This window comes from Trichomycterus rosablanca, chromosome 2 (genome assembly GCF_030014385.1).
Source record: "Trichomycterus rosablanca isolate fTriRos1 chromosome 2, fTriRos1.hap1, whole genome shotgun sequence".
Taxonomy (NCBI): Eukaryota; Metazoa; Chordata; class Actinopteri; order Siluriformes; family Trichomycteridae; genus Trichomycterus; species Trichomycterus rosablanca.
The window spans coordinates 5,886,294-5,902,044 of NC_085989.1; the positions used below are offsets into that span (position 1 = coordinate 5,886,294).

Below are 15,751 nucleotides of genomic sequence, written 5' to 3' on the forward strand. Positions count from 1 at the left end.
CAACACACACTAACACACCACCACCATGTGTTGAGAATGATCCACCACCCAAATAATACCTACTAGTGGTCCTGACCATTGAAGACAGCATGAAAGGGGGCTAACAAAACATGCAGAGAAACAGATGGACTACAGTCAGTGATTGTAGAACTTCAAAGTGCTTCTATATGGTAAGTGGAGCTGATAAAATGGACAGTCAGTGTAGAAACAAGGAGGTGGTTTTAATGTTATGGCTGATCAGTGTAGGTTTGCACTTCATATTAATTTATTTTTCATACTAATTTAGGATTACTTTCAGTTAAATGACAAGTTGAACATTTGTAAAACAAACAAACTGTCTGACAGGTGCGTTCATGCGTGTGTATATCACAACGACCATCACATATTTACCCCTAAACCAAGCTACTGAACCCACCAATCACATTCCCATTAACAATGTATGGCTGTCAGTATATGACACCGCATGCTAATTTGAGCTGGTGAATCAGTAGCCTGAAGTCAATCACCTGCAGAGCGCTTCTTTATGTCTCAGCCACTTAACATAATCTAAACGTGTGATCAGATCATCAATCACTGCCTGTCTCTTCAATCCATCTTACCTGTCAGCTGCTCTCAAACCGTCGTTTTCTACACTACGTTTAGCTTTGCAGCACGTCTCTGCAGAATATACGACGAGACTAAAGACATTTTAATGAACTGTTATCAAGCTCTCCAACATCTAATGTCGGTGCTTGGTTCCTGAAGGGCGCTCTCTGAGGCATGATGCAGGGTTATTTACTACCGGGAGGTCGTTCAGAGGTCATGTATGTTGAGAGCTTTTAATCAATTTGATGATAAATGTTACCGGTCATGTCAGGACCCCCAGATTTGATTTATGGTATCGGATGTTTCTCTTTATATTCCCTGAAGCTCTGCTCCATTGCTTGCTCTCAGAACAAAGCCTAGAAGGTTTTAACGTGCTGTCTGATTTCATTCCTTATCTGATGTTTGCTGAGAGAGGGAGAAGATTGAGACGAGCTAGTTTAGGTCTAAAAAGGCTTTTTATAAGCACAGACATTTGCTGGCGTTAATTGAGATGTTGGATTGACAGCTGTTTAGTTTACTGAGGCGAGCAGATACAGTGCAACTCATCTCTGGCCTGTAACTATAGATTATCTGAATTCAAGGCATTTTAAAAAACAGCTCCAGTCTCTTTTTGTGCACCTATGAGTGTTAGCAGGGTATGTGTTTCTAATAATAAAAAAAAACCAGTGTGTGTAAACGGTATTTAAATTTCAACACTGCTACACCTGCTATGACTACTACAGTTATCATTAAATACAATGCAGGTACATCACGAAAAACACACATAATAGTATAGACGTGATAAAAGATCAATCATGTACAGCAGGGTTTTTCAAACCCTCGCGAGACACAAAAATGAGAAAAAAATTGCAGAGAAAAACAATAATAACTAAATAAACAAATTTTAACAGCAGAGTAACACAAACTTGTACATGTAACTTGTACATGAACGCCCCCTTGTGGAGACTTTATGTTATACCTTTGTAAGCCAAAGTGGAACCAGATTGTACAGAGCAAAACAAAGAGAGTAAAATGCATTGTTTGTGTTGTCTGGGTTGCGTAAAAAAATTATGGACATGGCACGCAGGTGGCACAGCGGGATATTTCACTAGCACACCAGCACAGAGATTCTGAACTCCTCAGTTCGAAACTCGGTGTTGCTACCGGTCGGCTGGGCTCCATCTGGCGGGCATAATTGGCAGTGCCTGCAGCAGATACTAATTGGCCACAGTATCTGCAGGGTGGGGGTAGGACTATGTGTGGGTGGGTGGGTCTTCATACGCTATAAGGACCCTGATTGGCGGAAGAGACGCCTGTGCAGAATGCAGGGGCGAGAGGAGGAGGGCTGTACACGTGTCGGAGGAGGCGTGTACAGTGACGTGCTCTCCTCGGATGCAATCTGGTATCTCTCAGCAGCGGAAGACAAAATTGAATTATAGACATAATTTGGGTCACCTGAATAAAAGTTTGAAAAACTCTGATGTACAGAATCAAGATGCCTCACTATGCATTTTCCCGCTTTTTCTTAAAAACAGACTGGAACTGGCCCCTTGCTTCTTTATACCAGTTAGTGGTGGATTCTTACAGAGTGACGTACCGTGTACAAAGAGTCAAGCTATGCCCCAGTTGTACCCCCGTCTACTCAATCCCGCACATTACCCAGCCAGCAAGGGTCACTATTGCAACGGCAATTAGGAGAAAACCTATCCGCCCTTCCCTTACTCAGACACGGCCAAATGTGCAGGCCGTATTTCAGCTCATGGCTAGAACTCGTAATGGTATTGAATGCCATACCAAGACTGCTGCGCCACCTGAGCATTCCCAAATAATTTAAAATGCATCAAACACCCTGAATCAGAAGCACATTTAATGACCAGGTGCTCAAGAACATCCACCCTCGCCGCTCAGGTGGCGCAGTGGTAAAAACACACGCTGGAACCAGAGCTGGGATCTCGAATACATCGTATCAAATCTCTGCTCTGCCTGCCGGCTAAGGCTGAGCGGCCACATGAACAACGATTGGCCTGTTGTTCAGATATGGGCGGGACTAAGCCGGATGGGGTCTCTCTCTCATGCCTGGTGCAATTATGACCTCTGATGGCTGATTGATAACGCCTGTATAGAGATGAGAAGAGAGTGCTCTCAGGGTGTGTCTCTCCGTACACAACGCTGAGCTGCACTGCACTCGTCAAAGTGTGGGTGATAAGATGCATACGGCTGCTGCCCACGTGTCGGAGGGGGTGTGGGTTAGCTTCATTCTCCTCAATCAAAGCGGGGATCGACATTGGTGGAGAGGAAGTGTGACGCAATCGGACACGGTAAAAAAAAGGGAGAAAAAGGGGAGAAAATGCATAAAGAAATTATATTTAAAAAAAAGAGCGTCCACCCTCTACCATACAGACCCCTAATTCTAACCCTGCTGCCTGGTTTAGTTTGTTTCTGTTTATTTTCTAAACATAAGAGGAAACTAAAGTACCAGGAGGAAACCCAGAACTAGAGAAGAAGCGTAACTCTTTACAGACAGGAACCAGAAGCAAGGATGAAATTCAGGTCATACAGATTTACAGAAATGCAGAACCTGTCAGAACTGTCATTTTTACTGTCCTGCTTTATTTTTGTGGTTTTGTACAGGCTGCACGAACGAGCCAGAAGGATGTGCATTATTTATCAGCCGTTACCTGAGCTCCGAGATGGCTGGCTTGCTCACTCGCAACATTCAAAACAAGCTCGACTGATATCGACAGCAGGAGCCTAATCAAGATCTCGTAACCTTGTCGGTGCACCTTCATATGGAACGTCAAACAGACTCCAGGCTGCGGCATTCAGCCAACGTTCACAGCCACTCCATGAGAAACTGTCTAATCTCATTACAGCCGTCATTGCTTTCTATTGAATATCTAAACTACTTCACCTTCACATGCTGAGCTGAAAAGTCTATCGGAGCGGAAAAAAGCTTAAAAGAAAAAAAAAACGCGACTTATTGAGCACTTCGGAGGGATTTGGAGAAGACAGCAATTACAATAGAGGACTCTGTATTAAACAGGATTTGAGGATGAGTGGCTGCTATTGACTGGGATTGTGGTCAGTGCAGTAAGTACTGAAGTTTAATTCCAACATCAAACACACATTAACACCAGGTTCAACTTTGTCAAAGATGGACATGCGGTTTCATCATCCTTGACCATTCAATTACTCGATTTGCTTGAAATGGTGCAATATTACATTTATTACAGATACACTTTCACCAAAGATGGTAGACATCTGAGTATGAGCTTGTTGGACTTTCCATTCCAAACCACTGGGAATTTCAATGGAGCTGGCGCCCCTTCTCGGCTATAACAGTCCCCACAGTCACAGATTTCCTGCCTGTTTAGTCAAAAAATGCATTTGTGAGGTCAGTATTGATGTTGGACAAAAAGTCCTGACTCACAAGCAACGTTCCAGTTCATCTAATTGGTGTTTGAGTTGAAGTCGAGTCTTTGTGTCGACCAGAGAAGTTCCTCAAAACCAAACTCAACAATCCATGGTTTTGTACATAGTAAGGCAATCATGCTGGAACAGGAAAGTGCCTTTCCCAAACTGTTGCTACAAAGTTGGAAGCATATAATAATATTTTACATGTACACCAACCAGGCATAACATTATGACCACTGACAGGTGAAGTGAATAACACTGATTCTCTCTTCATCACGGCACCTGTCAGTGGGTGGGATATATTAGGCAGCAAAGTGAATATTTTATCCCAAAAGTTGATGTTAGAAGCAGGAAAAATGGGCGAGCGTGAGGATCTGAGCGAGTTTGACAAGGGCCAGTTGTGATGGCTAGACGACTGGGTCAGAGCATCTCCAAAACTGCAGCTCTTGTGGGGTGTTCCCGGTCTGCAGTGGTCAGTATCTATGAAGAGTGGTCCAAGAAGAGAACAGTGGTAAACCGGCGACAGGGTCATGGGCAGCCAAGGCTCATTGATGCACGTGAGAAGCGAAGGCTGGCCCGTGTGGTCCGATCCAACAGACGAGCTACTGTAGCTCAAATTACTGAAGAAGTTAATGCTGGTTCTGATAGAAAGGTGTCAGAATACACAGTGCATCACAGTTACAGGGCTGTTTTGGCAGCAAAAGGGGGACCAACACAATATGAGGAAGGTGGTCATAATGTTATGCCTATTCTGTTTGTTCTGTGTAAAATGCAATTTGCTGTGAAATTCAAACGTTAAGGTTTGTTTTTGCTTACCGTGGTGTATTTTCCTAGCTGGCAGAGAGAGGGAAACGTCTCCTGGTGAGCTCTCTTGATCTTCTCTATGATGGTCTCCAACTCTGTCGACAGCTCGTAAGATTCTGTCAGCTCCAGCTTGGGGCCCTCCTTCTTCTTCTTGTTCCTGTCATTCCGCACAGCTACAAGATACAAAAGAGGAAATTAGAACGATAAAATTGTACTTACTGCTTACTGCTCTCTACCAGAACATCCTGAAGGAGAATGTCTACTCATCAGTTTATGATCCGAAGCTCAAGGGCAGTTGGGATATTTAGATTGAGAGCAGTAAAAAGCGCATATGCTAGTCTCTGAACGGCTCAAAAGAAGCAAAATTAAGGTTGTCTTAAACTAAATCTTATTGAGATGGCGCCCAGGTGGCACAGCGGGATATTTGGTTTGAAACTCAGCGCTGTCACCAGTCGGCTGGGCACCATCTAGCGGGCACGATTGGCAGTGTCTGCGGCAGACACTAATTGGCCACCATGTTTGCTAGGGCGGGATGACCGGACTGTGTGGGTGGGGTCTTCAAATGCTGTGTAAGGATCCTGATTGGCAGATAGAGAGGCACCTGTACAGAGTGCATGGGCGAAAAAAAGGGCTCCGCTAAGGACTGCGCACGGGTTGAAGGGGGCGTCTCGAATGCAATCAGGGATCCCCCAGCAGCGGGAGACAAATTGACTACGCTAAATTGAAAGAAAATGCATAAATAAGATAGGAAAAAAAATCTTAATTGAGATGCTGTGGCAGAATCTGGAATGGCGGGGTCATACTCAAAAGCATTCTAACATGGCTAAATAAAAGCAATTGACTGTTATCAGAAGGTTTGGTTGCACTGGTTACATAATTCAGTTTAATGTTATACTCCTGTTAGCATTGGGTTTGGCTGAAACATGTGAACTCGGTAGTAAAACCGGGCGTCCAAATATTTTTTGCTACTCCGGTTGTTGCATATTACAATACATTGCACACAAAACACAGCGAGAAAACTGTAGCAGATTTCAAAAGTAGTTCAACTGAAGCAGGGTTGTTCAGAAGCGAGGACGTTAAGTCCTCCATAGATGCCTTGGGGCTTTGACTTCTCATGGGATGACTTGGAGGTCCAGTAGAGCAAGAGAGCAAATCAAAAGTCCTTCCATGCTCCACCCAGGGAGTCACGATTGATACAGAAGAAGCTGATGAAGCCGACCAAGCTTTACGGCATCATTAAAGGGGAGAACACCTGCTGCTGCAGAGGGGGCCGTCTGGGGACCATCCGATTTCATTAAGCTTTGGAGAGGCTGCAAAAAAAAAAGGGCTACCTGTGACCAGAGATGCATGCCAGATCTGCAAAAAAACCTCCTAGGTTATTACTCAATGGTGCACATCTAAGCCATGAAGAGCGTCAACTATGGGGAAGAACCTTGATAAAATTTCTGAGATGTGACAACTGCATGCAACTGCCCTAGTGTCACGTGCAGCATTTGTGGACTGAAGAGCAACACCAGCATCATGAAATACAGTTACAATCAAATATAACCTCTCTCAACCCTCCTCAACAAGTATTACATTTACATTTTCAGCATTTAGCAGATGCATTATCCAAAGCAACCTACAGTACTCAGTCTAACCAAGTGAGGGTTAAGGGCCTTGCTCAAGGGCCCAACAGTGGCAATCTGGCAGCAGTGAGGTTTGAACCAGGGATCTTCTGATCACTAGTCCAGTACCTTAACCGCTAGACTACAACTGCCCTGTATTATGGTGATATTTAATGAGAATTTAATGAGTATACACTGATCAGCCATAACATTAAAACCACCTCCTTGTTTCTACACTCACTGTCCATTTTATCAGCTCCACTTACCATATAGAAGCACTTTGTAGTTCTACAATTACTGACTGTAGTCCATCTATTTCTCTACATGCTTTGTTAGCTCCGTTCATGCTGTTCTTCAATGGTCAAAACCACCACAGGACCACTACAGAGCAGGTATTATTTAGGTGGTGGATCATTCTCAGCACTGCAGTGACACTGACATGGTGGTGGTGTGTTAGTGTGTGTTGTGCTGGCATGAGTGGATCAGACACAGCAGCGCTGCTGGAGTTTTTAAATACCATGTCCACTCACTGTCCACTCTATTAGACACTCCTACCTAGTTGGTCCACCTTGTAGTAAGAACAAGGTACATGAAACCGTAACGGTGGTCTCTTAGCAAAAGTCAAGAGAACATTTGTCTGGATGGTCAAGAACCATAAAAAACTGGTCTGTGGTGAAACCGAAGCTACTGGAAACTGCAGTGTTTTTTATTTGGTTGTAGCAAACTGGGTTCTGTGTATACAACAAATTAAAGGACTGCTTTATATTTAAAGTTACTAAATAATTGGAGCTGTTCCTTCCGCCGTGTCTACAGAAAGGTCACCTGGACTATCTGATGGCTGCATGCTCTAAACAGCGACGCTCAGAACATGTTGTGGTTCAGTTTACATGCATAATGAATAAACCCCCCGGTGGTCCTCCTTCAGTGTCTTCTTTCCTAATTACCCGGCTCAGTGACATTATTTCAAATTATTTTAGCCCAAACATACTTCAATTGTGGTAAACAACAACAGGGGGAAAGAAAGGGGGGAGGGGCGGGTTAGGGGTCGTCTCCCCTCAATAGCACAAATTTTAGTTTTGCTTGAGTTTTCTTAATCCCTTACTTATAATCATGTGACGATGGCTTATGGAAACATACATGGTAGTTTGACCCACATGTGGTGCCAATCCACTGATGGAATTCTAGGGTTAGTCTCTGTGTAGCCACATGACGGTGTCCGGTCAGTCAATAGCACCTGCTGGGATTCAAACCTGGATCTCAGCAGTGGTGGACTAGTAAAATAAATTGCTACACCACCCAAACGGCACCACCTTTGTCATATACACCAATCAGCCATAACATTAAAACCACCTCCTTGTTTCTACACTCACTTTCCATTTTATCAGCTCCACTTACCATATAGAAGCACTTTGTAGTTCTACAATTACTGACTGTCGTCCATCTATTTCTCTACATACTTTGTTAGCCCCCTTTCATGCCTGGACTCTCCCAGGACCCCCACAGAGCAGGTATTATTTGGGTGGTGGATCATTCTCAGCACTACAGTGACACTGACATGGTGGTGGTGTGTTAGTGTGTGTTGTGCTGGTATGAGTGGATCAGACACAGCAGCTCTGCTGAAGTTTTTAACACCTCACTGTTACTGCTGGACTGAGAATAGTCCACCAATCAATAATATCTAGCCAACAGTGCCCCGAGGGCAGCGTCATGTAACCACTGATGAAGGTCTAGAAGATGACCGACTCAAACAGCAGCAATAGATGAGCGATCGTGTCTGACTTTACATCTACAAGGTGGATCAACTAGGTAGGAGTGTCTAATAGAGTGGACACGGTATTTAAAAACTCCAGCAGCACTGCTGTGTCTGATCCACTCATACCAGCACAACACACACTAACACACCAGCACCATGTCAGTGTCACTGCAGTGCTGAGAATGATCCACCACCCAAATAATACCTGCTCTGTGGTGGTCCTGTGGGGTCCTGACCATTGAAGAACAGTGTGAAAGCAGGCTAAAAGTATGTAGAGAAACAGATGGAGTACAGTCAGTAATTGTAGAACTACAAAGTGCTTCTGTATGGTAAGTGGAGCTGATAAAATGGACAGTGAGTGTAGAAACAAGGAGGTGGTTTTAATGTTATGCCTTATTGATGTATGGCCAAAAGTATGCAGACAGTCCTGGAATTTGTGCCCATCCAGTCAGACACTTTTAGACAAGAAGACCTTGCCACAGTCTGAGGAAGGCTGGAATTCTGGCCTCATCCAACATCAATGCCAGACCTCACAAATGCATTTTCAACTAAATGAGCACAAATTCCCAGACACAGTCCAAACTCTTGGAAAAAGTCTTCCCAGAAGAGTGAAGGCCAATTCCATTTTAACGCCCAGAGGTTTGGAATGGGATATTTTAGAAAGCTCATGATAAGATGTGCACACATTTTTGGCCATATAGTGTCTCCTAATGTAAGAAAGTGAAGCTAATAAACCATATTTGGCATCTTCTACAACAATCACAATGAGTAAAATCTTAATGATCTAACACACAAACAAGTTACAAACTTAAAAAAAACAAAAAAAAACGTGTTCTTCTAAAACGAGGCGGTGTATAGCTCATGGTTAGACTCTGGTCGGCACGTACAGATCACAGATGAGTGGTAACCTTGCTCTAGTTATGTTATTTAAAAAGGAAAAACTCCTCGCGGGTCTCTGATCAAGGGTACTGAGACAGAATAACAGAGCTCTTTTGATGCTGGGTAAAATCAATGCTCCGCATCGTCCTGGCCTGCAGGAAAACGAGGATAAAAAGACAGCGGAAGACAGACGGAGAGAAGATGGAACACGAGAGAGCAGCAGAGAGGAGAAACAAATTGAATCATGGTCCATATATGACATAAGGAATGTTTCCTACATACATCACAGCCTACATTAAACCATAAGCAGTTTATCTGAGTAAGCTGTGTGTATTAATGAATGGACAGCTTAGCTTTAGCTCATCGCTCTACGAAGTCAAATAGCTGAATAAAACAAAAAGCTTTATGTTGTGTGACGTTTTTTGGTTGCCGCTAGATGTGGCAGCTCGGGAGCTAAACGCGGCTCTCAATCCGAGCGCTCGCAGACTGAAGAGAGATATCTAGCATGTTAAATATCTGGATCAGTCAGTTGCGAATGGCAATGAGTGAAGTGAGGGGGATAATATCATTTCTCACAGAATACATCGGCACACACACAAGCTTTACAATAATTGTCATGTTATCGTCCACGCCAAACCCTAATACCAACACTGCATTACAAAAAAATATTTATTAACCTTCAACTCCCTACAGAATAGAACAATCCCTGCTGGTCGCGTTGCCCAATCCACTCAGATTCATTTATTTTTTCTCCTTGATTTCACGCTGCACATCAGCACACAAACTTTGATCGCTCGCTACTTGTTGACGTGCATTTTTGGACGTGGTGTCATTAAACCCCTCGTCACTTCTCACGTTTGTTTTTGTGACAGAACGTAGTTTGGGAGAACTAGAAGCTCGCCTGCTATTCCAGTTGGTGATAGATCGTGTAGTGTGAAAGCCACACCGACTCCCGATTACAAGAGATCCAGTTGTGTAGTGTGAACTGTACAGCGACCTGACAACTTGGAAAGTCGTGTAGTGTGAACTTGGCATTACAGAGGATGGTTTCCATGTGTAGGGCAGCAGCACCATTACACTTTTAGATATCTGAAAAAGGAAGGGTTGAGGACTGCACACGCATCGGAAGAACCGTGGAGCAGGCAAATATACCTTCCTCAAACGAAATCAGGATCCCCAGCAGCGATAGACAGCGATAGATAAATAGAAATAAATACAAGTATGGAAAAATTGTGGATTTGTTTCTTTACTCTTTCTATATTTTTTCTTTACCAAACATTTAAAGGTAAGATTTTCTTATTTTCAGTTCAATATTAAGCTAATTATCCTGAAAAAAACCAAAACATTATTTTAAGTTTCATTTCTTCTGGAGCTTACTGCATGTGTCTGTAACCACCGATGGTTCTTCATTCCAAAGGTAAAGACAGTCCCTGATTAGCATATTAAACAGAATCATACGGCTCTCTCATGAACGAATATGATTCACGACTATGAGTTGACAGTTCTGCCCTCTGGCCAATAAGCTTCCTCTCAATTTTACAGCCAGAGCCCCTAATCACATCATGAATTGGACAGAATGCCATCAAATAAAGGGCCTTTAATACCCCTCAGCGCGAGAGGAAATCAATCAAGCAGAGGATCTCATCTCGCTCGAGCTGCACACCTGTAGGAAGCGTCTCTTCCTTTCAAGCAGAAAGTGCTTCTAATGCGTCTTTTCTTTCGGCTTAAACCAACATCTCGTCAGCTTAATCATGTCTTTTATTCAGCGCTACTTAATGCACACAAATAAATCGCTGATGGATGTGTTTCACTTACAGCCCCTTGTGAAGTAATGAAAGGAACAGAAGGAGAGCTCTCAGAACAGGTGGAGGAGATATCTACATGAGACCTTATCTCTGATGATATATTGATAGCTTGATTTTATATTATACTGTGTGTTTAAAACAGGCAACTTACCTGAACTCACTTTTTTTTTTTGTATTTTGTTTATGCATTTTCTCCCCTTTTTCTCCCGATGCCGATCCCCGCTCTGATTCGAGGAGAACAAAGCTAACCCATGCCCCAACCGACACGTGGGCAGCAGTCGTATGCATCTTTTCACCTGCACTAGGCGAGTGCTAATGCGGATCAGCCCTGTGTACGGAGAGACACACCCTGATCAACACACTCCTGCCCCGCCCCTGTGCAGGCGCCATCGATCAGCCAGCATCAGCTATGAGGAGACCCTATCCGGCTTACTACTACCCCACCCCTATATGAACAACAGGCCAATCGTTGTTCATGTGGCCGCTCAGCCCAGCCAGATGGCAGAGCTGAGATTCGATACGATGTATTCGAGATCCCAGCTCCGGTGTGCTAGCGTGTGTTTTTACCGCTGCGCCACCTGAGCGCCAACATCTGAACTCACTTCTGACAGTTGGGGGAAAAATGCACTGAATGGTTTTGACTTGAATTGAAAACAACGTGTTGATGATTTTTATTATGGGCCTGGTTATGAGTTATTACATTATCATATCACAAACAAAGAGACATGCTATATTTTCTCTGTGATTTCTCCACCCCTCTCGCAGGTGCCTCAACCAGCCAGCAGAGGGTGCATTCACACCCTCACTAATGAGAAGTTGACCTCCCTCTCTCAGACACAGCCAAATGTATCTGCTGGAACTTCACAAACTCGAAAGCAGGAGATCTCAGTGGTGATGAGCTGGCACATTACACCCCTGTGTCACCTGAGCGCCCCAGGACAGATTATTTTGCCAATATTCAAGCAGGTCATGCTCCATTTATTCTCAGCTCAGGATTGGCGTGTGTAGCAGTGTGAGTGTATGAAAGAGACACAGTAATGCAGTAATAGTAACAGCACGCGTCGATCATATCTCAGCCCGGGTCGGCCATCTGTGCAGCACGTGTCCCACCAACACAACAGATGTCCCGTAAATAAACACAATATTTCTCTGCTTTTCTGCTCACAAAGACACCAGCAGTGAAGTGGCGACAGACTGAACAGAAGTGTGTGAGGGTTAATGTGAAATCCATGTGGAGAATAGATGTGCTCATGAGAGGAAGAGCACGGCACGATCAGGTCGACGCCCTTCTCTCTGTGGAACCAAACATAACCGACTGCAATTTTCTGTCTCTCACTATATTTCCTTTTTCTATCTCTTAGCTCAGAGATCTGAAGGATCCAGGATATGCAAAATATGCAGGATATCTTCAGATTCTCAGCTAGAAGGAGAGAGAGCTGGGGCTGTCTTTGCTTGCTAATGAATCTCCCAGCATCACCCGAGGGAGGAGAGATGCTGAAATCTTCCTTAAGGCTCCTTAGCCTAACAATGTTGCTAGTTTTAGCTTTCGACTGCACCAGGTAGGACTTCTGCTGCATAGACACTTTGCTGAACCGGCCCTCTTGGGCTTTTTAGGATTGGCCTCGGTCCAGAGTCATCAGGCAAGGATGAAGATCTGAAATGCGCAGTATGTAGGACATGATTTACCACAATAAGGGAACTTAAAATAAGGGAGTTGCAAGGGCTTTTTGGGAGATGGGAGGAAACCAAAGTACCAGAAGGAAAACCCACACAGTTAGTAACACTTACTCTATAATAAATAAACATTATACTGTATTTAAAGCCCTACATTATTCACCGCTGTGTAATGTGCAATTTGCTGTGAAATTTAAAATGTAAGGTTTGTGTTTAGCGATTTAACATTTTTCATTCATGTAGCGTTCAAGTGCCTGACGTTTACTGGGTAATTTGCACTATGAGGTGGTCCTAGCAAGCCTACGGCAATTCAGTTAGAAAACGCTTAGTCAAAATGTCCAAGAAGTTGCTTTAGAATTTGAAGTCTGAAGCAGCTAAAAACATAACTCAGGTAACTGAGTTTGGAAAACTCCCAACCAATTTTGTGTGTATCTGAGACGGAGCCTCCCACTGTCGCTGGATGTTCTAGGTTTACATTCAACCATTAGGGTAGGCTGTGCTGTTTATTGTAGCTTCCATTTATTCTATCACTCAATGTATGAGTGTTTTTCTTTAAAAATCTGTGAAATCCGTGATTTTTAAAAAACGAGGTCCGTGAGGCTCCGGAAGAGACTGCAGGGCCAACAATGCTGCTCCTACTAGATGGGATGGGTACCTGGCGTGTTTGCACCAAATATGTCCAGAACTTACAACGGACTTTTTCACAGACTGGACTGAACAATGAACTCCTCCAGGCCACCCGAGAAGGATGGAGGTCCCTGCTGTGTCTGGTTCCTCTCAAGGTTTCTTCCTGTAATTTTAAGGGACTTTTTCCCTGCTTGCTCAATAGGGGTTTTTTGGTCTGTTGTTCCTGGATTCTGTAAAGTTGATTTGGGACAATGTTCATTGTAAAAAGCGCTATATAAATAAATTTGACTTGACTTGACACACATAACTCATTCTGTACAATACCTGCACATCTGGACATTATAAAATTATTCTAATTCTAAATTGAAACGTTATATGCCGGAATAATACTCGAATTCATTCCATTCACATTAACGGACTCACAGTACTGTAGATTATACTTTAATGCAGTATATCTGTACATTCATAACTTTACATGTATATATTAAACAGATGGTGCTAGTTTTATGTAAGATTTATGTAAGCAAGTGTGTGTTTTGTATTTAATGTGTTAAAACTGTGAGGGACTATGCACCCAAGATTTTCACTCCTTTCACACCTGTGTTAATGTGACGTCACAATAAAAGTGATTTGATTGATTTGATTTTGATGTGAAATAAAGCAAATTTTCCTGTTAATTTAGTAGGGCCCTATGCTCATGGTCAGGTGTCCACATACTTTTAGCCATATAGTCAATAATAAATCTTTCGGAATCCCTCTCCGTGGAATAGCTTTACCCTGTGAAGCGTCCAGAATAAAAAAGAAAAGGATGAATAAGTAATCACTGACGCTGTCTGGATTGCTCTTCTCCCAGAAAGCCGTGTGGGAGGAAATCACCATTTCCAGCACGGCAAACGGAGCATGAAGTGACCCAAGAGCCGTAACTGCTGCTGCAATCGAAGAGCTCCCATATTTTGTGAAATGCAAACCGCTCGGATCTGTGAGAACGAGGCAACAACAGCACAAGGACGCAGTCAGAGCAATGATGCGTTCAACAACCTGAGTGCCCTATTTCAAGGGTACTTCAGCAGCATGACATGAACGCTCGCTGTCCTCGCGTGCTCCAATAGTGTTAATCATGCTGTTCCAAATTTCCGCTGCACTGCCTGATGATACAGATTGGAAAACATATTTATTAAATTAGGAAAGCAAGCAGTGAAGTGGTTACCGGTGCATCGAGAAGAAACAGAAGACATAAGATACCAGAGTAAGGGACTGGTGGAGTGTGAAAAGGAGCAGAGCATTTCGTATCTGAACCTACCATACACCCACACTGCAAGGTGTCTACTTACCAAATCAGTTTTTAGAGCTTTTATTAATCACAACACCACTAACATTTGTGGTAGACACAATACAGCCACCAATGACAACCAGAAAAATATTGGGGTCCATTATTGTGCCAGTCTAGACTGGCTTAAATTGGCACATTAAAAGCCAGCATTGTTGGTCCATTTGAAAGGAATGTCCAGGAGTGTCCAGGAGCAACAACAGCTCAGTATGGAAATGCTGAATGCTACATCATGCAGTGTAAAAATAAGCATCCTTTAATTGCAACCTGTCCCGAACTACCTCTGCAAGCTGTGTTTGTTGGAAACTTCAAGCAGCTGGAGTGGTGCAAAGCACACCCCCATCGGACTCAAAATGTATTTATTTATTTATAAGGATTTAAAAAAAATCTTTTCATGCATTTTACCCATTTTTTGTATATTCGCCAGACACACACTCCCTCCGACGTGTGCGCAATCCCTCCTTATTCATCCGTAATTTGGTGGATGTGCTTGTGAGGTCGTACAGAGGTCGTACCTCACATACAGAGAGACACGCCCCGATCTCTGTGCTCCTCCACTTTCTGTACAGTCACCCTGGGCAACCAAGGTCCTTACACAGCACTGATAACTCCACCTCTTAGTCCGGTCTCTGCCACCCAGCCGACCGGTAGCAAAGCCGGCATTCAAACCCCGGAGCTTAGAATCTAGTATATCTGGTGTTCTAGCGGATTATTCCACTGCACCACCTGGGCGCCCATTTACACATGATTTATCAGTTCAAGTTCAGTGTCAAACACCATCACAGCAAATTTTGTCAACTCCAATTTGTATTCCCTTACTTACTGTGGGAGGAAACCGGAGCTCCAGAGGGAGTTGATGTGTAACTGGATTATGAAGGAAAGTGACCCTAAACACAATGACCAGCGGACTAAAAATCCTCTGCAATGATTAGCATTAAACCATAGTAAAGTAAGTGTGTGATTATTGTTGTTTTTACACATTTTCTTGGTGTAATATGTTTTGTTTATTGATCTAAAACCATTCAGTGTGAACAAACCCAATAATGCCACCCGAGGGCCAATCCTTTTTTTTTTTAAAGCCTGCAGGTAAATTTTGCTCTTATTGTTTACATTACCAGGCTGTGAACCTCTTTTTTGAGAATTTGCATCTGGGATTTATCGTTTTACTCAATATGCTCATAAAATAGCACCTACAGAATTTGTTCAAAATAGGAAAATGTTTTATTTATTAGAATAATCCACCCGAGCAGGGGGTAGATAATCCTGTTTTTGAGTTTACTGAGTTCCAGAGCAACTT

The 15,751-nt window shown here is 43.3% G+C and overlaps 1 protein-coding gene across 2 annotated transcripts in view; it reads right to left on the reverse strand.

Moving 5' to 3' along the window:
• The window catches only part of LOC134304265 (retinoic acid receptor beta-like), a 61,876-nt gene that overhangs the window by 13,881 nt on the left and 32,244 nt on the right, over window positions 1-15,751 (reverse strand). For both annotated transcript variants that reach the window (XM_062989873.1, XM_062989863.1), the window contains exon 4: window positions 4,795-4,955. In XM_062989873.1, coding sequence (XP_062845943.1) covers window positions 4,795-4,955 — 161 coding nt within the window. The remainder of the gene's footprint in view (window positions 1-4,794; window positions 4,956-15,751) is intronic.